Source organism: Oryctolagus cuniculus, chromosome 9 (genome assembly GCF_051225735.1).
Source record: "Oryctolagus cuniculus isolate XC-2025 breed Fujian yellow rabbit chromosome 9, ASM5122573v1, whole genome shotgun sequence".
Classification (NCBI taxonomy): Eukaryota; Metazoa; Chordata; class Mammalia; order Lagomorpha; family Leporidae; genus Oryctolagus; species Oryctolagus cuniculus.
Genome location: NC_142875.1, coordinates 105,328,678 through 105,351,606, shown reverse-complemented (window position 1 = coordinate 105,351,606; position 22,929 = coordinate 105,328,678). Strand labels below are relative to the sequence as shown.

The window sequence follows — 22,929 nt, the reverse complement described above, 5'->3', positions numbered from 1 at the left end:
CTGGGTGGGGCCCCATCGTGCTCCAGTCTCCACCGCCCCGCGGGCTTTCTCCAGCTCTGATTGGCCATCTCGGCCTGACGTAGGGGGCCGCCTCGGCCTATGGCTGCGGAGCCGGCCGGCCTGCCGGGTTGGCGGAAGTCGTGTGGGCGAGGTGATCCCGCAGTGCAGGAGCGGCGCGGCTCGGTGCGGGACAGCGGCGGTGGACTGGCTGTGGCTGTTGCTTCTCGTGCCTCCGGCCGCGTGAAGATGACACGCTTCGCCCTGACCGTTGTCCGCCAGTGAGTGTTGCTCTCTCGCACGGGGCCTTTGCCTCCGCCGGTGTCTTCGCTGAGGGTTTCTGGGCTGGTGAAGGGAACCTCGCCGGCAGCGGTTTTCACGGCGCTTGCGTCTGGGTTGTCTCGTCTAACCCTAGCCGCGCCGGGCGAGGAAAGGCAGCCGTGGTGTTTGCCCGGAGCCGCTGATGGAGGCCCCCAGCCCGGTCCTTGGACGGCAGGAGGACAGCCGTGGCCTCGGCGCCGCTGTGGGCCCCGGGGGTCTGGCGATCTGGGTGCTAGCTGCCTCCCGCGGGCCGGCAGCCCCACCGGTGTGAGGCTGAGATTGATTCCCTGCCTCCAGCCTCGGGTTCTGGGAGAGATAAGAGGACCTCAGGCCTTGCAGACTTGAGCACACGCTTTGCCTTCGGGTCACACACAGATGAGCACGCAGCACAGCGTCGTCCGTGCTGTTCCTTCTCAGCACATGTCCACCAGGCGTCCACGCACAGAGTTTTTAAATAAAACAGACCTGGGTGGGATTCGAGGCTGCAGCCTAGGAGCCTGGGCCCCAGAGAACGCAGCTAACCCGACCTTAGGGTCCTGATCCACAGATGAGGTTGATGATAGCTCCTGGGCTCTTGTGCGCATTCGGGGGGGTGGGGTGGGGTGTTGGGTTTTAGGATTTTTAGGGCTGGAAGAGGCTCAGAAAAGACTGGTTGTAGAAAGGACAGCGGAGGGGGCTGGGGACTGGATTGCAGGCCGCCTGGAGAGCTGGTGAGGAGGCTGAAAGTGAATATGGAGTCCGCCTGTTTATGTCATCTCTGGGGAGGGGTCTGTAGCCCAAGGGCGTGGTAGGTCCGGTGCTTAGCAGCGTTTTGTCGCAGTGAGTTTGAATGTCCAGGTGAGGGGCCTTCCTAAGCAACGGCCATTCCGCTAATCTTTGGGCTATCTGTGCCCAGTTGTATCGGGTTTGGGGGCTTTAGGGCACAGCGAGGTTCTAACAGGGAAAGGTGAAGTGTAGGGCACAGCAGAGGGGAATAAATGTACCTGAGGATTCAGTAGCTTCTGCAAGGACAGCCAACAGAAATGCAGTTGGCTTTGAGCCATTTATGTGCAGTGTATCATAGCAGCCTGTTGAGTAGATGCTTTACAGTGTGGCGGTGACCTGGGTTCTACAGACGGGAAGATCAGATTTCTGCCTTCATGGAACACTAATGGGATTTCATCCCTCAGCTGACTTCTAGCTGCTGTCTTTCTGTGTTCTTCCTTCCTCTCTCTCTCTCTCTCTCTTTCTCTCTCTCTCTACCCTTCTCCTCTCTCTCTCTCTCTCTATATATATATATAAATTTTTTAAAGATTTTTTTTAAAGGTTTATTTATTTATTTGAAAGGTAGAGCTACAGACAGAGGGAGAGACAGAGAGAAAGGTCTTCCATCTGCTCGTTCATTCCCCAACAGTTGGACTGCAACAGCTGGATCTAGGTTGATCCAAAGCCAGGAGCTTCTTCCAGGTCTCCCATACGGGTGCAGGGGCCCGAGGACTTGGGCCGTCTTCCACTGCTTTCCCAGGTCATAGGCAGAAAGCTGGATCAGAAGAGGAGCCTCAGGGACATGAACTGGCACCCATATGGGATGCCAGCGCCCTAGGCAGAGGCTTAGCCTACTATGTCAATAGCACCATAAATTTATATATTTTATTTGAAAGTTACAGAGTGAAGACAGATCTTTCATGCACTGGTTCACTCCCAAATGGTTACATCGATTGGGGCTGGGTCAAGCTGGAGCCAGGAGCTTCTTCCAGGTCTCCCACATGGGTGCAGGGGCCCAAGCACCTGGGCCATCTGCTTTCCCCGCATATTACTGGAGAGCTGGATTGGAAGTGGAACAGCCAGGACTTGAACTGGCGCCCATGTGGGATGCAGGTGCTGCAGGCAGTGGTTTAACCTGCTGTGCCTGTTCTCCTTTATAGGGAGATAATACCAGGACTCTGCCAAAGTTCTTTACAAACCACAGGTTTTCAGTAGCAAAATTGGAAATCCATTTCCACCCTAACTCTTAACTCCTCTCTGTTTTTTGGACTACTTTATGGGGGCAGTGACTCTTGACTGACTTAGGGTCACAGCACAGGGATTCGAATCCCTGTCACCCTTCCCCTGAGGTATGGTATGCTCTCGGGACCTAGCCAGCAGGGTCAGATTTACCTTTTTTTTTTTTTTTTAAACAGAAAAGTTTTTTTTTTAATAAATTTCAAAAGTACAACTTTTGGATTATAGCGGTTCTTCTCCCCATAACCACCCTCCCACCCACAAACCACCCCATCTCCTACTCCCTCCCATCCCATTCCTCATTAAGATTCATTTTTAATTAGCTTTATATACTGTATACTGAGTAATCTATACTGAGTATATACTCTATACTGAGTAAAGATTTCCACAGTTTGCACCCATACAGACACACAAAGTATAAAGGTCCTGTTTGAAGACTGGTTTTACCATTCTCATAGTACAACACATCAAGGACAGAGGTCCTACATGGGGAGCAGGTGCACAGTGACTCCCGTTGTTGATTTAACAATTGACACTCTTATTTATGACATTAGTTATCACCTGAGGCTCTTGTCGTGAGCTGCCAAGGCTATGGAGGCCTCTTGAGTGCACAAACTCTGACCTTATTTAGACAGGGCCATAATTAAAGTGGAAATTCAGATTTGTCTTTGAAACTTAAGAGTTATGGGACATCTGGATGAAGGCACGGTATTCAGAGTCTTAATAGAGGACAGTTGTGTGCATGTGAATTTCATTCCTTCCTTGCTGTTTAGAAAGAGCTTAATTTGGAGGCCCTCAGGAAACATTTAAAGAACACAGTTTAAATAAATGGTTACATGTCAGGCACTTGTGTAACAAATCCCCCTTACCCCATATGCAGTATATCAGTGATAAGACCTACTACCCTGCATGTGAGGTGAGGAAGTTGACTCAGGCCCTCTAACTTGCTTAAGGTCCTGTGGCTAGTGGGGAAGAACATAGAATTTGCTTTTTTAATTTTACATCAGTTTTTAACAGATTCAATATGCTTATAGATAAATTTTTTTTAAGATTTTTTTATTTATTTGACAGGTAGAGTTATAGACAGTGAGAGAGAGACAGAAAGGTCTTCCTTCCGTTGGTTCACCTCCCAAATGGCCGCTACGGCCAGCGCGCTGCGCCGATCTGAAGCCAGGAGCCAGGTGCTTCCTCCTGGTCTCCCATGCGGGCGCAGGGCCCAAGGACTTGGGCCATCCTCCACTGCCCTCCCGGCCACAGCAGAGAGCTGGACTGGAAGAGGGGCAACTGGGACAGAATCCGGTGCCCAAACTGGGACTAGAACCCAGGGTGCTGGCGCCGCAAGGCGGAGGATTAGCCTAGTGAGCCACAGCACCGACCACCTACAGCTGTATCTTAATTGTTACATTACTGTGATGTTTGTTGTCTGGGGATGAGGTTGATCAATTGGTGAGAGCCTTTGGGACTAGGGCTAATCTATATATAAACTAAAGTATATCATAAGCTGGGTATCTTACAAGTTTATTTTTTTCCTTTCAAATCATCGAGAGTGCAAGTTTCTATATTACTAGCTGTTAATCTGTATTCACAAGTGAATTAATTGGTGTAGAGGAATAAGGATTAAACTACATTCATGAGGAGCCAGTGCTGTGGCCTAGCGAATAAAGCCACTGCTTGCAGTGCTGGCACCCCTTATAGAAACTGGTTCGAGTCCTGGCTGCTCCACTTCCCATCCAGCTCTCTGCTATGGCCTGGAAAAGCAGTAGAAGATGGCCCAAGTCCTTGGGCCCTGCACCCTCAAGGGAGACCCAGAGGAAGCTCCTGACTCCTGGCTTTGGATTAGCCTAGCTCTGGCTGTTGTAGCCACCTGAGGGGGAGTGAACCCAGTGAACTAAAGACCTTCCTCTTTTTTTCTCTCTCCCTGCCTCTGCCTCTGTAGCTCTCTGCCTTTCAAATAAATAAATCAGTCTTTAAAAAAATACTGATCAATTTATAAAAAAAAACTATATTCATGATTAAGTATCAAGTGAGGCTTCACGTTTCTGTTTATAGTAAATCCTATGTGCTTTGTAAATGTCCCCCAAATGCACACTCATTTTTCATTAATGTCTTGGGACAAAACAAATTGCTTTTGAATTTGGATTCTGTAGAAAGATGTAATGGGGGAATTAAGTTTTTTGTATGATTTTCTTTAAAAAAAAAGCCACAGAATGTGAGTCAGGACTAACAAAATATCCTTGCAGTGGAGAGCAGTGGGTCACTGGCAGCATGAAAGATGCACGTTTGCAGGCCTATAAATGGCCGCTCACAAGACTTCACTTCTTGGCAACCGCATTTGGATTCCTGCAGAGCTGGTGTTCTGTTTTGGAAATGGATCTCACTGCAGAGTTTGAAAAGGAGTGGAGTTACTCCTGACCCCTTCAGAATATATCCTCTGACCTTTCAGCTTGCCCTACCTCGTCTGCCGCTTTCCTAGCCGAATTTGGGTTGAGAGAGGTAGATTACTAGGAAAGCTGTGTTAGCCATCTACTCTCCCACTTCAGAACAAACTAACTTTAAACACTTGCTTCAAGAATTTATATAACCCTCTCGATCAAGCCGATCAAAGCTATAAAACAAGAGATGGGGGTTTGGGAGAAAAACTCAGTTTTGGGACTTCTGCTTTGTTATATTTATAAAGTGGTTTGAAGGCAAAAATGCCTACTAAGCTAAATGTGGATGCCAGTGGTTAATGATGTTATGTCTGCACCAGCCCTCTCCTGACTAAAGCTAAATGGCTTCTAGATATTCTTCATTGTCACAGCTATTTTTCTCCTTTCACTAAAAATTGTTGGATGGTGGAGCAGAGCCTTTACAAAGCCATCAATTTACTGGGATTTTAGCTTTGATAAGGTGACATTTTGAGAGTATGGTAGTTCATTTTAATTTGAGTCTTTCATCACATCGGCTATTGAGATTAAATTAATATCTTGAGAGCTGGTAAGGGTGCAAAAGGTGACCATCTCTGCTGAATTTGCATGATTTTATAGACGTGAACTTTTTTGGTGGTGCTTGAATGATTGTTTTGGGTGAAAAAATGTAAAATTTCTCCTCATCCTTGATTTTAAGCTTAAGGACTATATGCTGCTTTGGCTCCTGCTAGAAGTTGGTTGGCTACACAGGCGCTGTGTTGAGAGCGTGTAGCAGTTCTTTTACCCTTGGTTCTTTTCAGTGTTTCTTTGTACAGATCCAAATATTTATCATTTCCCTCCTTGCAAAAGAGGTGGCATCCTATACTTTTTTTTTTTTTTTTTTTGACAGGCAGAGTGGACAGTGAGAGAGAGAGACAGAGAGAAAGGTCTTCCTTTGCCATTGGTTCACCCTCCAATGGCCGCCGCGGCCAGCGCACTGCGGCCGGCGCACCGCGCTGATCCGATGGCAGGAGCCAGGTACTTATCCTGGTCTCCCATGGTGTGCAGGGCCCAAGCACTTGGGCCATCCTCCACTGCACTCCCTGGCCACAGCAGAGAGCTGGCCTGGAAGAGGGGCAACCGGGACAGAATCCGGCGCCCCAACCGGGACTAGAACCCGGTGTGCTGGCGCCACAAGGTGGAGGATTAGCCTAGTGAGCCGCGGCACCGGCCGGCATCCTATACTTTCATATTATATTCTACTCTATTATTCTGCACTTTTTTCTACTTAATCATGTATCTCTAGTGTTTCTGTATCTATACTTAGGATCTCTTTTTAAAGGACAATTACAGGGCTGGTGTTGTGGTGTAGCAGGTAAAGCTGCTGCCTATGACACCGGCGTCCCATATGGGCACCTGTTCACGTCCCAGCTGCTCCACTTCCGATCCAGCTCCCTGCTAGTGTGCCTGTGAAAGCAGCAGAGGATGGCCCAAGTGTTTGGGCCTCTGTTAGCCATGTGGGAGATGCTGCTGTCAATCCTGTAAGGTTTTTATCATTGTACTTTTAAACTGGTGCTTCACCTCAAAGCAGAGGCGTGATTGTCCTCCACTGTCATCAGGAAGCACAAGTTAAAATCATGGTGAGGTGACCTGTTCAGGTACGGATGGGCACAGATGGAAAGCTCGTGTGTTGCTGACTGAGGGGCAGGCATTTGGTGCATTTACTGCAGGGTGCTGTAAATTGGTACAGCCTCTTGGGCATTACCTAATAAAGTGGGCATCTGCATGCCCTGTAACTGAAGTGCCAGGTGTTCTTGCACATCCCTAGGTGTGGGGCAGCAAGCCTTGTAAGCACAGAAGGATGGGAGTGCAGTTCCCCCGACTCCATCCTGCTCGCCCCAGACAATTGCTCTACTGCAGCTCTGCCCCGCCATCCGGTCTGGCCTGTGACTTCCCTTCCCTCCTCCTCCTTCCAGTCTCAGTTACCCCAGCGACTTTGTGATAAGGTTTCGACTTCTTTCCACTTGTTTGGGTGCTTCAGGGTTGTTAGGGTTTATTTTTGTTCCTTTAATTCTCGAAGTACAGTACCCAAACCTCAGTTCCTGGTGCGTTTGGCCAGGAAGATGACACTGCTAACTCCTAGGGGCCAGGAGAAGGTAGGGCTTTGGAAGGTCTGTGCTGTTTGTTCCCATTCCATTCGGATGCCCTTGCACTTGCTTATTCAGTCCAATAACAAGTACTGATGTTTTGGCCCTGTTGCACGTTCACGTAGTTGGAGTTTTAAAAAATCATTTATTTATTTGAAAGGCAGGGAGAGAGAGGTCTTCCATTCCCTGGTTTACTCCCCCAGATGCCCACAACAGCTGGGTGAGGCCAGGCTGAAGCCAGGAGACAGATTCAGTCCAGGTCTTCCCCATGGGCGGGAGCTTCTGCATTCGCAGGAAGCCGGATGGGAAACAGCTCTGAGACCAAGCCCAGAGACTCCACTATAGACCTGGGCCAAATGCCTGTTCCTGAAAGTAGTTTTGATCAATATGTTTATTTTTAGCAATATTATTTAGAAAAAATATTTTTTAAAAAATAGAATTTTCTACCTGCAATTTGCTTAAAGATTAATTCCTAAACTGTACAGTTTGGGACACTTTGAGATTCCTACCTCAATGTTATTAGTTTAGAATAAACTGTATTTCTATGTGTTAGATTATGAGCTATGTTACAAGATTCATGATATAGGGGCTGGCACTGTGGCATAGCAGCTTAAGCTGCCACCTGCAGAATTGGCATCTCATGGGCACTGGTTTGAGTCCTGGTTGCTCCACTTCTGATCCAGCTCCCTACTAATGCACCAGGGAAAGCAGGGAAAGATCCAGGTGGTTGGACCCCTACACCCGCAAGGGAGACTCAGAGAAAGCTCCAGGCTCCTGGCTTTGGCCTGGCCCAGCCCTGACTATTGTAAGTGTAAGTGTGATATAAAAAAAGTATCTTTATGAATATCATTACCCTTCATTGCTTACTTTTTTTCTGACCTCTCAAAAGCAACATAACTTGGTAATAAAGTTTTTCTCCTTTTTCTGTTTTAGTGGCGAGACAAGATTTAACAAACAGAAAATACTTCAAGGTTGGTATAATCTGATTGTGACTTTAGATTTGTCCTGTGGTATTAATGAGATCTGTGAGTTAATCAGATTTGGTGAGTGTGTCGGGGGTAGGGGAGGTTGCTGAGGGCAGCTCTAGACTGGGATGGAATTGAATTCAGATGCGAGAATGAACGCCTTCTATCCGCGGAGCTGGGCCCAGAGCAGCTCGGACCGGAGGAGCGGAGCTCGTGATGGAGCTGGTGTGAGAATGGCTCTCCAGCTTGCTCTTTCCACGCCTTCCCAGCACCCGGTCAGCTGATGAGAGGGAGCTATATTTGGTGTAGATGTCTTAAAATACGACTGTCTGGGTTTAAGAGGATTTCATATTTGGAAACATGTAGCCTACTGACTGGCACTAACAGTGTTTTTCTGCTAAGATAAGGTATTTTAATTTTAGTAGAAACAAAGGAGAGGTTTAAAAAGAGCTATTCTTGCACATGGTTATTATTGGAGTCTGGAGAGATTCTCCCTCCTTGTTCTGTTAATCCTGACTTAGATCTTTTAATTGCCCTATGATCCAGCTAGTCTGGCTTTTTATATCTTATCACTATATTCCTAAAGTTGTACTTATGAAATGCATGAAGCTTGTATTCCTTAAATAAAAGGATTCTTTTGGGAAAAATAAAAGAGGAATAAAAAAAGGCTATCTTGGGCGCTCAATCAGCTAGACACACTATTTCTGTGCTGTGATTAGAGAAACATCTAGGTTTGTTGTTGTTGTTGTTGTTGTTTTGTTTGTTTTGTTTTTTTAACATTTGGGATTCTGGGGTTTGCAGATACTGGTTTTCGTGCCCAGTGGGCCTGACTCCCTTTCTTGGAGACTCAAATGGGGACACTTGAATGAACCTTTGTTTTTCCCATGGCCTGCACCCCACCCATGCCCTCCATCAGACCCTGTGGCCTGCCACCTCCCTTAGCACCTCCCATTTGTCTTCCTTCATTAGAAGCTAGCTGACAGTGAAATATGAATATGAATTTTCAGGTTTTGTGTCTTTTCCTGACTTTGTAAGTTGGATGCTTAGTTCTTTAAGTTTTTTGAAGAGTTCAAGTTTCATATATTTCTAAGTACCATTTTTTTTTTTTAAGATTTATTTTATTTATTTGAAAGAGTAGTAGAGAGGTAGAGACGGAGAGAGAGGTCTTCCATCTGCTGGTTCACTCCCCAGATGGCTGCGACGGCTGGAGCTGCGCCAATCCAAAGCCAGGAACCAGGAGCTTCTTCCAAGTCTCCCAAGTGGGTGCAGGGGCCCAAGGACTTGGGCCATCTTCTACTGCTTTCCCAGGCCATAGCAGAGAGCTGGATTGGAAGTGGAGCAGCCAGGACTAGAACCTGTGCCCATATGGGATGCCGGTGCTTCAGGCCAGGGCGTTAACCTGCTGCGCCACAGCGCTGGCCCCTCTAAGTACCATTTTGATTTCCTACCCGCACTTTGATATACGGTGATTCTGTAGGCATTCAGCACTAACTATTTTAAATTTCTCTTATGAATTCTTCCTTGACCCATGTGTTCAAAATCTTTAGATTTCCTAATGAATGGGCCTTTTATGTTTGTTTATAATCTTTTGTAGTTGACTTCCCATTGAATTGCTTTGGGTTCCAAAGATATGGTTTAGCTGATAATGCTTCTTTGGCATTTTTTTTCTCAGAAACTATTTACTTAAGGAATACAAACTTCATACATCTCATAATTACATCTTTGACATTTAAAAAAATTTTATTTAAGGTATACAAGTTTCATATATTTCATATACAGATTTACGATTGACATTTGTTAATGTAGTTCTTATTCTTATAATTCATCTACTGTATACTTGAGAAAAATCTGTGCTCTCCAACAGTTGGGGTTAGAGTTACATACCAGTCAATCTTGACTATTTTTCAAATCTTCTAAGCTTTACTAGTTTGCAAATCTACTAATTTGCCTACCTGACCTAGATAATTTATGAGTGAAGTGTGTTCAACTTCCCACTGCAATGGCCAGGTTATCCTTTCCGAGAGCTTCCCGCCCTCTTTCTGCCATGTGACTGTACAAAGGGAAGTTGGCAGTCTGCACGCTGTAGGGGGGCCCTCACCAGAGCTCAGGCTGGCCAGCGTCCTGATCTTGGCCGTCCCCCAGCCTTGGGAACTTGATTGTTTATGAGCCACCATTGCCAATCTGTGATCCTTTGTTACAGCAGGCGCACTAGGAGTTCTTCTCCCCTAGCAGGCACACAGGCCTGCTAGGAGTTCTTCTCCCCTTCACATCTCTAGTATTTCTAAGATGTGGCCCATCTCTTTTCATCTGTGCTGTTCTCTGGGTGACATCGTCAATCCTGCCTTTGAGTTCTTTAAGCCCCCTTTTCAGCAGTCTCTCCTAACCATTGTGGGATTCCCTGCCTGTCCTCAGCAATTCTACTTGTCCTTACTAAAATGACCTATTTGGTTCTTTTAGAGAGCTGGTTGTTTTTTGAAATTTCCTGCTAATTGCTTGCTTTTGTGATTCTATCTTCATTTTTCATTCAAGGTTATTTTGGCCCCTGTTGGCTGCTTGAATCGTCTGTAGTCTTAATAATTCCAAATGTGTTACTTGTTGTTTCTGCTTCTTTATGGGTGATTTTCTACTGAAGGAACTACTGTTCTTTTGCAGTTAGTGGATTAGCCTTTGTTGAGAGTGATTTGCTCTGGGGAGGATTAGCTTTTGCCTTTTTTTTTTTTTTAAGATTTATTTATTTACTTGAAAGTTAGAGTTACACAGGGAGAGAAGGAGAGGTAGAGAGAGAGGTCTTCATCCACTGGTTCACTCTCCAGTTGGCTGCAACAGCCAGAGCTGTGCAGATCCGAAGCCAGAAGCCAGGAACTTCTTCTGGGTCTCTCATGCGGGTGCATGAGGACTTGGGCCATCTTCTGTTGTTTTTCCAGGTTATAGCAGAGAACTGGATAGGAAATGGAGCAGCCGGGTCTCGAACTAGCACCTATATGAGATGCTGGCACTGCAGGCAGCTGCTTTACCCATTACACCACAGCGCCCGTCCCATAGCATTTGCTTTTACCCTGGCCTGGGACTGTGTTTGCCTCCCTGCAGAGACCCTACTTCCAGGAATGTTGCATTCCCGTTTCTGTGTCTCCCCCCTTGCTGCCCTGTGCAGCAGCCTCTGCCCTCACCCCACAGCTGGTGCTCTTAGCGCGGCAGCTCCATCTCTTCTCAGGTCGGTTTCCTGCTGTGCCTGGTCCCTTGGAGATGGTCCCTGTACATCCCAGCCGTGCAAAACACACCACGTTCAGTGCTTTTGTAGTACGAGGGCTCTTCCAAGTGTCTGCTGAGCCTTCCTCAGGGAAAGAGAGGTTCCAAAGCATTTTATTTTATTTATTTTTAAATAAGAACAAGAAAGGGAGGGCAGAAGGAAAAAAGAAAAGTGATACTGTTAGAATACTGAATAGCTGGACAGTGGACATAAAGATGGGGCAACTTGTAGGTGCTAGTCCTGCCACCCTGGCACAGCACCTGGCAGCTCAGAGCCAATGTTAGAAAATACAGCTGAGGAGGAGGTGGGCAAATGCAAGGGAGGGGACACCTCTCATCATCATCCCACTTCCATTAGGCAAACATTCTTTAGGAAACCATTTGCATACCTCAGCTTTTAGAGAATTGTAAGCTGATTTTATAGTATTTTCTCTCAGCTGTGTGAAAGCACTCCAGGAAACCTTTCCGTTAAATGCAGATGGACTCGCTGTGTGTTCTCTTATATGTGATTTAATTTGCATCTCTTATTATGTACATTGTTGAGTGTTGTCATTCCTTCTTGTAAACACCACAGGACAAGGAGTAGATGAACCGCTTTCAGAAACTGGATTTAAACAAGCAGCCGCCGCTGGTGTCTTTCTGCATAATGTGAGGTTTTCACATGCTTTCTCCAGCGACCTCACGAGGACAAAACAGGTAAGTTCAGGGTCTTGGGCCACAGGTCAGGAGTCTCAACAGTTGTGTAAGCTTGAAAAATCTGTCAGAGTCTGTAAGGAATTAAGTAACACACAGCCATTACCTCCTACCTCCCAACCCCCCAAAACAACTCATGCCATTTAAAAAATTTTTACTTTATATATTTTTGGGAGGTTCATTTTAAAATTAGAGTCCATTAGGGAAATATCTAAGAATACAAATACAGTGTCATGAGAAAGTGCACCAGCAGAAACAACAGGCAGGAGAATTTAACCCAAAAATATAGCCCATACTAGAATGACTGGATGTAGTAAAAAACCATGTTAGAAAAATCCTCAGGGCACAGACTGCTATAAAAATGATGCCAGAAATTTTACAAAGAACCAAACCAACCTGTGCAAGCTCAATGACACGAGATTTTTGTGACTCACCACGACTGGGTGATAGGGGTAGAATTTTACCCAGCAAACATGAGCAAATATGTGAAACAGCTGTTGCCAGGCTTTGGGCATCTGGCTGTGTGGGCCTGGGTTGGCGGAATGAAGTAGGACCAGGTGAGTCCGGGGTTTGTCCTGGTTTTTGCAGCTGAACCAGTTCCTATCCTCTGGTAGGGGAAGCCAGACAAAGCTCAGTAGTCTCAGTGAGTGGAGGAGACAAAGCCTCTTGGAGCTTTGGGAGGTTAACAGCCGAGCTGGTTGAGCAGGGTCCTGGAAGAGAGCTGGAAAGGGACAGCTCTAGAAGTGTGTAGGGATCCCCTTCAATCCTCGGCAACCTAGTCTTGTGCACATGCGTTGGGGGAGCTGCATGAGTCCAGACACAGCGGCCCCTCAGGGGAGGGAACAGTCAATGCGGCACTATAAGCAGAGTGATTTCAGAGCTCACTGGACTTCCCGTCAGCCAAACAGGAGAGATTTAGTTGAGTACCTAGAGCATATGGTATAGATTCCAGAGGAATCACACCTTAGTAGTGAGGAGAAACTAACCATGGAGGAAAATAATTAGAGAAATAGAATATACCAAAAAAAAAATCTTTTTAAAGAACCAAATTGACCTAGAGATGAAAAACAGTATTCTGAAATGAAAATTTCACAATATGGGACCAATAGACTAGATACTATGGAAGAAGAGGTCAGTGAATATGAAGACATAGCAGCAGAATATTTGAAAATTAACTGGGGAAGAAAAGGAGGAAAAACCAAGTCTCAGGGAAATATGGGGCAGTATCAATGTACTGTATGTGTAGTTGGAGTCCCAAAAGGAAAATGGGGGAGTGGGCACAAGGATGAGTATGGAGATATAAAAAGTATTTTCTTTCATGTAAAAGTTAAGGTACCAAAAATAGACCCAATCAATTGTTTTGTTTTAGTTTTTGTTGTCAGTTGAGTTTTGGTGGCGATGCCAAGGTAATTCAGTGGAGAAAGAGTAGCCTTTGATATCTGTGGTGAAACAATGGGATTACCATGTGGAAAAACATGAACTGTGAATCTTCTCCCCATATACAAAAACTGCCTTGAAATTGAATAAATCTAAAAGCTAAGTATATAAAATTTATATGAGAAAATGCTGGAGAAAAATCTACAACCTTGTATTGACCAAAGAGTTCTTAGAGGATGAACTGTAAAAGAAAAATTTGATATTAGATTTTAACTGATTGAAATTTTCAGTTTTTTAAAGGTAAATTTAAAAAAGTTTTGAAATCCAGGCATAATTTTTACATGATACACATTTCTGAACTTTTTGAAGACCACATTATGCATAAATTTTTTCATTAAAATACTCTTAGATATCTTTTGATTCCATTTTCCCCACAGTGTTCTCATGTAATATATATGTTGTGTGTGTGTGTGTATCTGACAAAGTGTATAAATTCTTTGAATTTTGTATTTGGACAAATATCTACTTTAAAATGGGCTGAAGGTTAGAATTTGATCAGGTACGTCCCACGAGAAGGTGACTCGAAGGCCAGTAAACATGAACAGATGCTCAGCATCACTGGTTGTCATGGAAATGGAAATTAAGATCACAATGAGATGCTACTGTACATTTGAATGACTAATACTAAGTCACAAGACTGTAGATCAGTTGGAAGTCAGACATTGCTGATGCAATTGTAAAGTGAACCAAGTACTTTGGAAAATTATTGGACAGATCCAAATATACTTACATTATCATGAAGCAAGTTTAAACCCAAAAGTTTATCCAAGAGAAATAAGAACATATATCCACTTAAACACTTGCAGACAGTTGTTTCGTAGAAGCTTCCTTGTAAAAAAAAAAAAAAGAGTAGAAACAAACCATGTGTTTATTGGTAGATGAGTGGACACATGAATTGTGGTACATATGTGCAATGGAATACAACTCTGCAGATTAAGACTGAGCTAGTGATTTCCATGATTAAGGAGAAAAAAATCATCACTAAAGACCAAGAGTTAGGCTGTCAGCAAAATTCCATATTGATAGCGATTCTTTTCATATGCTAAGAGATGAGAAGGATCAGCCTAGAGTTTTGTACCCAGCAAAATGAAGACTTTTCAGACAAGCAGACCATAAAGTAAACTTTCAAAGGATAATTGGAAGGGAAGGAAAATAGCTTCCAGAAAGATCTGAGTTTCAGAAAAGGTGGTGAGCAAAACAGTTGGTGAATATAATAGGTTAATACAAAGAAATGTGGAAACGTGGAGCAGGCATTTGGCCTAGTGGTTAAGCCTCATCAGAATGCCTGGGTTTGTTACCTGGCCCCAGCTACTGACTCCAGCTTCCTGTTAACTGTACAACACAGAGAAGCAGCAGTTATGGCTCAAGAAGTTGGGTTCCTGCCACCCACACTGAGACTGGATCGAGTTCCTGGCTCCCGGCTTTGGCTCCAGCCCCGCCCCCGCCACTGTGGGCATTTGGGAAGTGAACCAGCAGATGGAAGTGCACTCACTCTCTCCCTCTCTCTGTACTCTGTCTCTCAAATAAACAAAAACAAATTTTGTAAAAGATTTATTTATTTGAGAGACAGAGTTACAGAGAGTGGTAGAGGCAGATTTTCAATCCTTGGTTCACTCCCCAAATGGCTGCAACTGACAGGGTGGGGCCTGGTCAAGGTAGGAGCCAGAAAACTCCTTCCAGGTCTCCAATGTGGGTAGCAGAGGTCCAACCTTGGGCCATCCTCTGCTGCTTTCCAGGCACATTAGCAAGGAGCTGGATTGGAAGTGGAGCAGCGGGGACGTGAATTGGTGTGCCATAGGTGGTGGCTTAACCCACTATACCACAACGCTGGCCCCAATAAATAAAAATCATCTCAGTAGTGATAATCTGTAGAGGGTATGCAGAAAAAAGGCAGATTGTGGACTAAATTTTTGCAGTTTTGCAAATATAGTGTCTTTTGTCAAAAGCACTAAGACGTATGATGAGAGAAGGAAACATAAGAATGAGCACATAAGAAAAGAGGGGTGCTGTTTGGCCTAGTGGATAACATGCTAGTTAAAACATTTGCATCCCACATTGGAGTACCTGGGTTTGATTCCTGGTTCCAACTGCTGACTCCAGCTTCCCTGTTTTTCTGCCTCCCAACTGGATAAATAAAAATTAAAAACAACAACAGAGTCACAGCAGTTACCTGGTAACTAGTCCCCAGACTTTAACTTAAATATTTTGGGGCCAGCATTGTGGCAGAGCAGGTTAAGCCATTGCCTGTGATGCTGGCATTCCATATGGGCACCAGTTTGAGTACCTCTGCTGCTCCACTTCCAACTCAGCTACCTGCAAATGCACCTGGGAAGGCAGTGGAGGATGGCCCCCAAGTGCTTGGGCCCCTGTACCCACATGGGAGACCTAGAAGGAGTTCCAAACTCCTGGCTTCAGCCTTCCACAGCCTTGGCTGTTGTGCCTATTTAGGGAGTGAACCAGCAGGTTGAAGATTCCTCTAACTCTGCCTTTGAAATAAAGAAATAATTCTTTTTTAAAAAATTACCATTTTATGCATAGGTGAAAGATGACATTGAGGATTTCAATAGAGAACTGTAAAAAATAATCAGGAATCAAATGCTAGTTCTAGAACTGAAAATCATATTGAAATTAATGCCCAGTAGGTGGGTTTAACAGAAGTTTAGACAGATTTGAGTGGAGGATGAAGAAACAAGCTTTTTTCTGTGAAGAGCCAGATAGTAATTATTTTAGGTTTTCTGGTTCATGTGGTCTCTCTCACGGCTGTCCAGCTCTGTTGCCGAGTACCAGAGCAGCATGGGCAACACCTAAATGAATGGTGTGGCTGTGTTCTGATAAGAGTTTATTTACAAAAGCAGGGGTGGTCTGCATTTGGTCTGTAGGTTAGAAGAAAATGTCAACATCAGGCATAAAGGGACCAATGGAGGCAGCTTCTACAAAGGAAAGTGACTGCCAAAGCTGGTGTGTACTGTACTAACATTTCAGCGAGAATGGCGATCACTCTTGTAAGAAATGAAACTTGTTTTTAAAATTTTTAGACTATGCATGGTATTTTGGAGAAAAGCAAATTTTGCAAAGACATGACAGTAAAGTATGATTCAAGACTTCGGGAAAGGGTAAGTGACTTTTTTTACAAATTGTTCTTCACCCCAAACTATCAGTTAGTCTCCCCCATTTGTCATGTGACTGAAACTTAAATGTAATTCCATCGGGGATTGGGAGATGGCTAGCTAGCATATGCTACAATGCTACTTTGTGACCCATTGTTCCATACTCTCGTATGTTGTAGTGCCTTAATTATTAATGAAGTTATTGAAATAAACATCTTCGAGTATAAAGGAAGGGACACTCAAATGAACTTTGAGTTGAAAAGTGAAAAGTTCTCACTTCGCAATCCTCCCCGACTTACAGCACACATGGTTTTCTCGTGCCCACTTCCTTCACCAGATATGAGTCTCCCAGAGGCCATGGTTTACCCAGAGCCATGGAGCAGTGTCAGAGGTTTGAGCCCCGGTCCTTCCTAGAGCAGTATGTTCTCTGCTGTACCCAGCTGTAGGCTTACCAGTTCCCCTGCCAGCTCTCTGATGACTCCTGCAGCTAGGTGAAATGCCACACAACGCCTAGGGCATTTCTGAAGGATTGCTGTGCTCGGCTTTTGTGTGGTCTCTGGCATAGTTCAAACTGTATGCAAGTGTTTCAGCTTAGATTTCTTACCTGAGTTGCGTGCTCCCACAGCACGCTGTCTGCTCTTTATCTGTGTGTGTGCCCCGTCGCTCATTCCAGCTCAGCACTGCGCACCTGCTGCTTTACCCACTGGTTCTCGCGCTGTGCAGTCTATTGTCGCTTTGTCAGTTGTACCTCTACATAGCGCTCAGAGCTGCTCCATTCTCTGTAAACCCACTGCTGCCATGCCAGTGTCGTCCTTCACCTCCACTGAAGCCGTGATTCTCCTGTTTTCTCTCTTGCTCCCTCTTGTCCCGTCTGCTCATCACACTGCAGTTAGCGCCATCTTTGGGAAGTGCAGTTGTTACACCTGGTATAAAGCAGTTTACTAGTTCTCTTCTACTGCAAGAGGTTGTGAAACACTCCCCTACCTCTCACCCCCTTTATAAAAAGATTTATTTATTAGAAAGGCAGAGTATTAGGGAGAAAGAGAGAGAGAGTCTGTCTTCTAGTGTTCTCTCCAAGTGTCCAGTTGCATTTGGCTGGGCCAGGCTGAAGCCAGGAGCCAGGGACCCCACCCATGTCTTGCACATGGATGACAGGGACCCAAGTACTGGGGCCTCCACCTGATGATGGTGGCAAAGTCTTTGGTCATCCTCAGGGCAAACCCCACCTGCTGACTTGTCTCCTTAAGTACTTCCTTATACAAGTGATCCATGTTCATTGTAGGGAGTTAAAAGAGAACAATGTAGAAAAAAGTGCAGCCGGCATTTCTACTGTGCACGCATAAGCGCTGTGAGCATTTTGGCATGAGCGTTCCTGACGTTTTTCCGTGTTTGGCTGGCTGGCTGGCTGCCCGTCCATCTATCTGTGTGTGTGCACTTTTCTGAAGAAAATCACACTGTCTGTACTGCTTTTAAGCCAGCCTTTCTCATTTACTGTATAATGATTGTTTTTCAGTCTTGTAAATTGTGTTGATATGATTACCTAATTAGTGGCTCGGTGTTCTTCTAGTCTATGGATATTTTGAAAGTTATGCAACCAGCTACTGCTGACAGCCACATATTAAATGAATTTTTGATGTAAATAATAAACTAATAAACATCTATTTAAATTGTGTCTGTATTAAATATTTTTTCACGTGTCATACAGTTTTTTTTAAATTAATTTTTCTTTTGACAGAGTGGACGGTGACAGAGAGAGAAAGGTCTTCCTTTGCCGTTGGTTCACCCTCCAATGGCTGCCAAGGCCAGCGCACTGCGGCCGGTGCACTGCACTGATCTGATGGCAGGAGCCAGGTGCTTCTCCTGGTCTCCCATGGGGTGCAGGGCCCAAGCACTTGGGCCATCCTCCACTGCCCTCCCGGGCCACAGCAGAGAGCTGGCCTGGAAGAGGGGCAACCGGGACAGAATCCGGCGCCCCAACCGGGACTAGAACCCGGTGTGCCGGCGCCGCAAGGCGGAGGATTAGCCTAGTGAGCTGCGGCGCCGGCCTGGCATACAATTTTAGATGCAGGCATTATTAGTGTGCATTTTCTTTTGCCTTTTTTTTTTTTTTTTTAAGATTTATTTCATATGAAGGGCCGAGTGACAGAGGGAGAGACAAAAGAAAGAAATTTTTTGTCCTTTGTTTACTCCCCAAATGACCGCAATGGTGGGGGCGGCTAGGGTGTCGAGGGCCCAAGTCCTTAGGCTGTCTTCTGCTTTCTCGCGCACATTGGCAGGGTCCTGGCAGCTGGATCACAATTGGAGAGCCAGGACTTGAACCAGCGATGGTATGGAATGCTGGTGTTGCGGGCTGTGCAGCTCAGCCCGCTGCACCTCAGTGCTGACCCTAAGTGTGCATTTTCTTCAGGCTTTTATGCGTATCGCTACATTGCCTTCCAGAAAGCGCCCATTCATCCGTCTTCTCAGGAACGACCCAGGAGAGAGTGTGTGTTTTACACCAACACCCGATGCTCATTAGGCTCTTTGCCCTTCCCTTCTAAGAGCTGACGCATGTCGTCATTGTAATTTTCACATTATGGATTCTTAGGGCAGTAGATTTCCCATGTTTCTTGGCTGTATTTCTCTTGTGACTTACGTGTCCTTGGCTCGGGCTTGCTCTTGATGAACCTGGGAAGTTAATGAGCTTTGAAGGCACACAGATCTGGGCTTGAAGTCTAACCTTGCTGATTATTGGCTGTGAATCTGCAGATTGCTTCACTTCTCTGGAACTCAGCGTCATCACCTGTAAATACGGAGGTGTATTTAGGTGGTATGCGTGGTAGAGCTGGGTGTGTGAGGTGGTCTCTAGGCCCACAGTCCGGGTACTTTGCCAGTGCAGTCCCACCATCCACTTAAATTACCTTCAGTAAGTTCTTCCATACAGACTACTCGGAGCATGCAGCTCAAGACATACACCTTGTCTTCTAGGGTTAAAGCCCTTCAGAGCGTACGTTCCCATGAACAGTTCAGAGAGAAGGAAACTAAACTTATTCCTGGGGTGTTTTTCCAAATTTGCCATGAACATGCACTTAATTGTTGCGTTGCAAATCCATTCGAGGCACCTTTATCTGTTGGCCCATTGCAGAAATATGGGGTTGCAGAAGGCAAGGCACTCAGCGAGCTCCGGGCCATGGCCAAAGCAGCTGGGGAAGAATGCCCTGTATTCACACCGCCCGGAGGCGAGACGTTAGATGAGGTATGTAGGCCAATGGCAGGAGGGCCAAATCTCACTTATTCTGTAAATTAGCTGTTTGTGAATTATGGCTAAGCAGCTTGAGAGTTGCTTGGTTCATAAAGCACGGTGCTGTATCTTTTTTTTTTTTTTTGCATTTTAAAGTTATCCTGAATTTCTCATTCACAGGTAAGTTGTCAGTCATTACTGATAATGGATTTAAGGAAATGTGTCATTAGGTGGTACTCGGAAGAAATGGGTGAAGCTGCCACCTACGGCACCGGCATTCTGTGTAGACACCAGTCCGTGTCCCAGCTGCTCCTTCGGATCCAGCTCCCTGCTGATGATCTGGGAAAAGCAGCCAAGGATGGGCCAGGTGCTTGGGCCCCTGCCACTCATATTGGAGGCCAGGATGAAGATCCTGGATCCTGGATCCTGGATCCTGACTCTGGCCTAGCCCGGTCAATGCTGGCCGTTGCAGCCTGCTGAGGAGTGAGCCAACAGATGGATATCTCTATCTCTCTCTAACTGACTTTCAAAATAAATAAATCTTTTTTTTTAAGTAAATGAAAAAGTCCTTGAATGTGAAGCAGTGCCATGAGCAGCAGCAGGGGTAGCCAGCAAAGCGACTGTAGTCATGTTCAAGGACGGAGTGGACGAATCACTCAAGAAGCAAAGCGATTCAAAACTGGAACTTAATAAGAGCAAGATCTGTAGTTCTCGTTCCAACTGAACAGAGTGCCAGCTCAAATTTCCTGGCCAGCACTACTTATGGGTTTTTGGATGCTTATAGATTTCCCTGCCTGGACCCGGAGTGCTTTGGAGTCGGGAATTAGAAGCTGTTTCCCACTTGCCTTTGTGCCCAGTGTGCTCATGGAAATAAGATGGAGTGATTAGAAATAGAAGTCAAGACTTGTCTGTGTGTGTGGTTCTCAGGTTGACAGATTAGAGAAACATCAGTTATGTTCATATTTTCGGGAAGTCATTAATGTCACTTGATTTCACCTTGTATTTCTCTCCTTCTAGGTGAAAATGCGTGGGAAAGACTTCTTTGAATTTCTTTGTCAGCTCATCCTGAAAGAAGCAGGTCAAAGAGAACAGTTTCCCCGAGGAGCTCCCAGCAACTGTCTGGAAAGTTCTTTGGCAGAGATCTTTCCTTTAGGAGAAAGCTGTGGCTCCGAATTTAATTCAGGATTAGCGGCCAGCGTCTTAGTTGTGAGTCACGGCGCCTACATGAGAAGCCTGTTTGGTTATTTTCTGACTGACCTCAAATGTTCCTTACCAGCGACTCTGAGCAAATCCGAACTCATGTCAGTCAGTCCCAACACGGGGCTCAGTCTCTTTATCGTAGGCTTTGAGGAGGGAGGAGAAGCGAAGCCGACAGTGCAGTGTGTCTGTATGAACCTTCAGGACCATCTCAATGGAGCGACTGCGACCCACTAAGTTTGAGTCTCCATCGCAGTCTCACGATTTTGAGCTTCTGAAGGGAGTGCCTTTGGCTGTATTTCTTTCTTTCTTTTCTTTTCTTTTCTTTTTTTTTTTTTTTCTGTCCTTTGCTAGTGCTGATTTGCAAAGGGTTAAGAAGCAGGCTCCGGGGGATCATAGCCACACAAGACAGTGATGGAAAACCATGTTGAAGTGGCTCCTTCTGTATGAGTCCTTTGGCATTTTCCCAGCCTGCTCAGTTACATCTCTACATGTAACTTGCGATTGCAAATTGGGGAATTAATAACTGTATTCTATATTCCCACCCTCCCTTTTTTTTTTTTTTTTTATCTTGACATTTTTCTTTAACATCTGAAGAAGTCCAGCCCATTTTATTGACTCTTGGAAAGATACTCTATGTTTTTTACTACTACATCCAGTGTTTGGAACAAAGAACTATTTATAATTCCCACTGTGTATTTATAGTGACTATGCATTATATCAAAAGTCCTTTCAATGAAATATCTACCATCGTGAGTTTATGTAAAGTGAAATGAGAAAGTAACACTGAAACACTTTATGTAGAGGTGAATTGTTGGAATGTTTTATTCTGGCGGGCTCAAAATGTGGGTGCTGATGGTTGTGGAACGCCTGGGGGAAGAAGTTAAAACGTCATTCAATTTAAAGCACGCTAACAAAGCACGCTGAGCAGGAGATGCAAGAACAACTTAGTCTGAATGGTGTCTTGGACAAGGCAAGTCTCTGGAAACCAGGAAAGCCAGAACGAAAAGGAGAAAGAAAAATGTTTGACTTCGAGGTTGGAGAAAAATACCCACCTCTTGCTTTTCTCAGGCTCTAAAGAAAGCAAACGGTTAACAATACACTACAGGAAACCTCAGGATAAAGTAGGGAGCACTGTCCTGAGAGGAGTGGTGGTCTCATAACCATAAGTGATTTTTGGTGGAAGCCACAGATGCCGTGACTGCTTCCTCCACCAGGGGGCACTGGCGGAAAGGGATTTTGTGCAGTCCTTCAGAAACCCCTGTGCAAATGGAGAGAATGTTGTCCATGTGGTTTCTTTAAGCCACCAGGTGGATGAATGCCGTGAGTCTCAGCTAATAAGAGGAACGATACTAGAGATGTCGGTTAAGGCAGAAACGATGTGTGACCAACATGTGCTTTGAGCGTCTTTAAATCATACGTGAAGTTCAGGATTGTTTTCTCAGTGTCCAGTGCTGCCAGTTCCTCTGCCAGTGTCAGAACACGGCGTGCATTTGAGCAGAGGAAGGACACTACATCACTTGAAAAGATAACTGAAAAGGACAGAGGATCCACTTTCCCACATGCAGAAGCAAATCACTTCTTTGTTTAAAGAAATAAGATTAAGATGTAAGTAGAGTTCCCTCTAGCCAGGTGTCACAGTCTTGTGCCCGCAGAGGCAGCTGGTACAGTGGGTCTGAGTGTGTTCATCTGTTCTGCCTTCTCGCCTCACGTCTGTAAGGAAACAGTATTTTCTGATGCTTTAAAAAAAAAAAAAGTACACTAAATATCAGGATGTCTGTATGCTTTATTATGTCTTGGTATTCTCTGTTGATTATGTGTAAATTAGTTCATGATAGCCACTGCATTCTGTGGAATAAATACAAAAAAATTTTGTTTATTGCTGGGTTTCTGGGTTTATTTATTACTTTCCTATAAAAATAAGCTACAGGGAATTGTCATTTGCATGACTCCTTGTGCTGGTCATAAGGTATGGATTGACGCTATGGTGTAGTAGGCTAAGCCCCAGCCTGCAGTGCTGGCATCCCATATGGGCGCCGGTTCGTGTCCTTGCTGCACTTCTTCCGATCCAGCTCTCTGCTATGGCCTGGGAAAGCAGTAGAAGATGGTCCAAGTCCTTGGGCCCCTGCACCCATGTGGGAGACCTGGAGGAAGCTCTTGGCTTTGGATCCACCTGGTTGTGGTCATTTGGGGAGCGAACCAGCGGATGGAAGACCTTTCTGTTTCGCCCTC

At 45.3% G+C, this 22,929-nt stretch overlaps 1 protein-coding gene across 3 annotated transcripts; it reads left to right on the top strand.

Annotated features, from left to right (window-relative positions):
- TIGAR (TP53 induced glycolysis regulatory phosphatase) lies at positions 1-22,576 on the top strand. 3 transcript variants are annotated; one of them, XM_017343388.4, is made up of 6 exons: positions 1-278; positions 7,766-7,803; positions 11,618-11,739; positions 16,209-16,286; positions 19,378-19,515; positions 20,518-22,576. In XM_017343388.4, the coding sequence occupies exons 1-6, from the start codon at positions 100-102 to the stop codon at positions 20,932-20,934; spliced, it is 972 nt and encodes a 323-aa protein (XP_017198877.1). In that variant the 5' UTR covers positions 1-99; the 3' UTR covers positions 20,935-22,576. The 3 variants fall into 3 exon arrangements, with proteins under 3 accessions (XP_017198877.1, XP_002712870.2, XP_089159886.1); XM_002712824.6 differs by having other exon boundaries at positions 162-278; positions 19,405-19,515; XM_089303760.1 differs by lacking the exon at positions 7,766-7,803 and having other exon boundaries at positions 162-278.
- Positions 22,577-22,929: the final 353 nt, after the last annotated feature.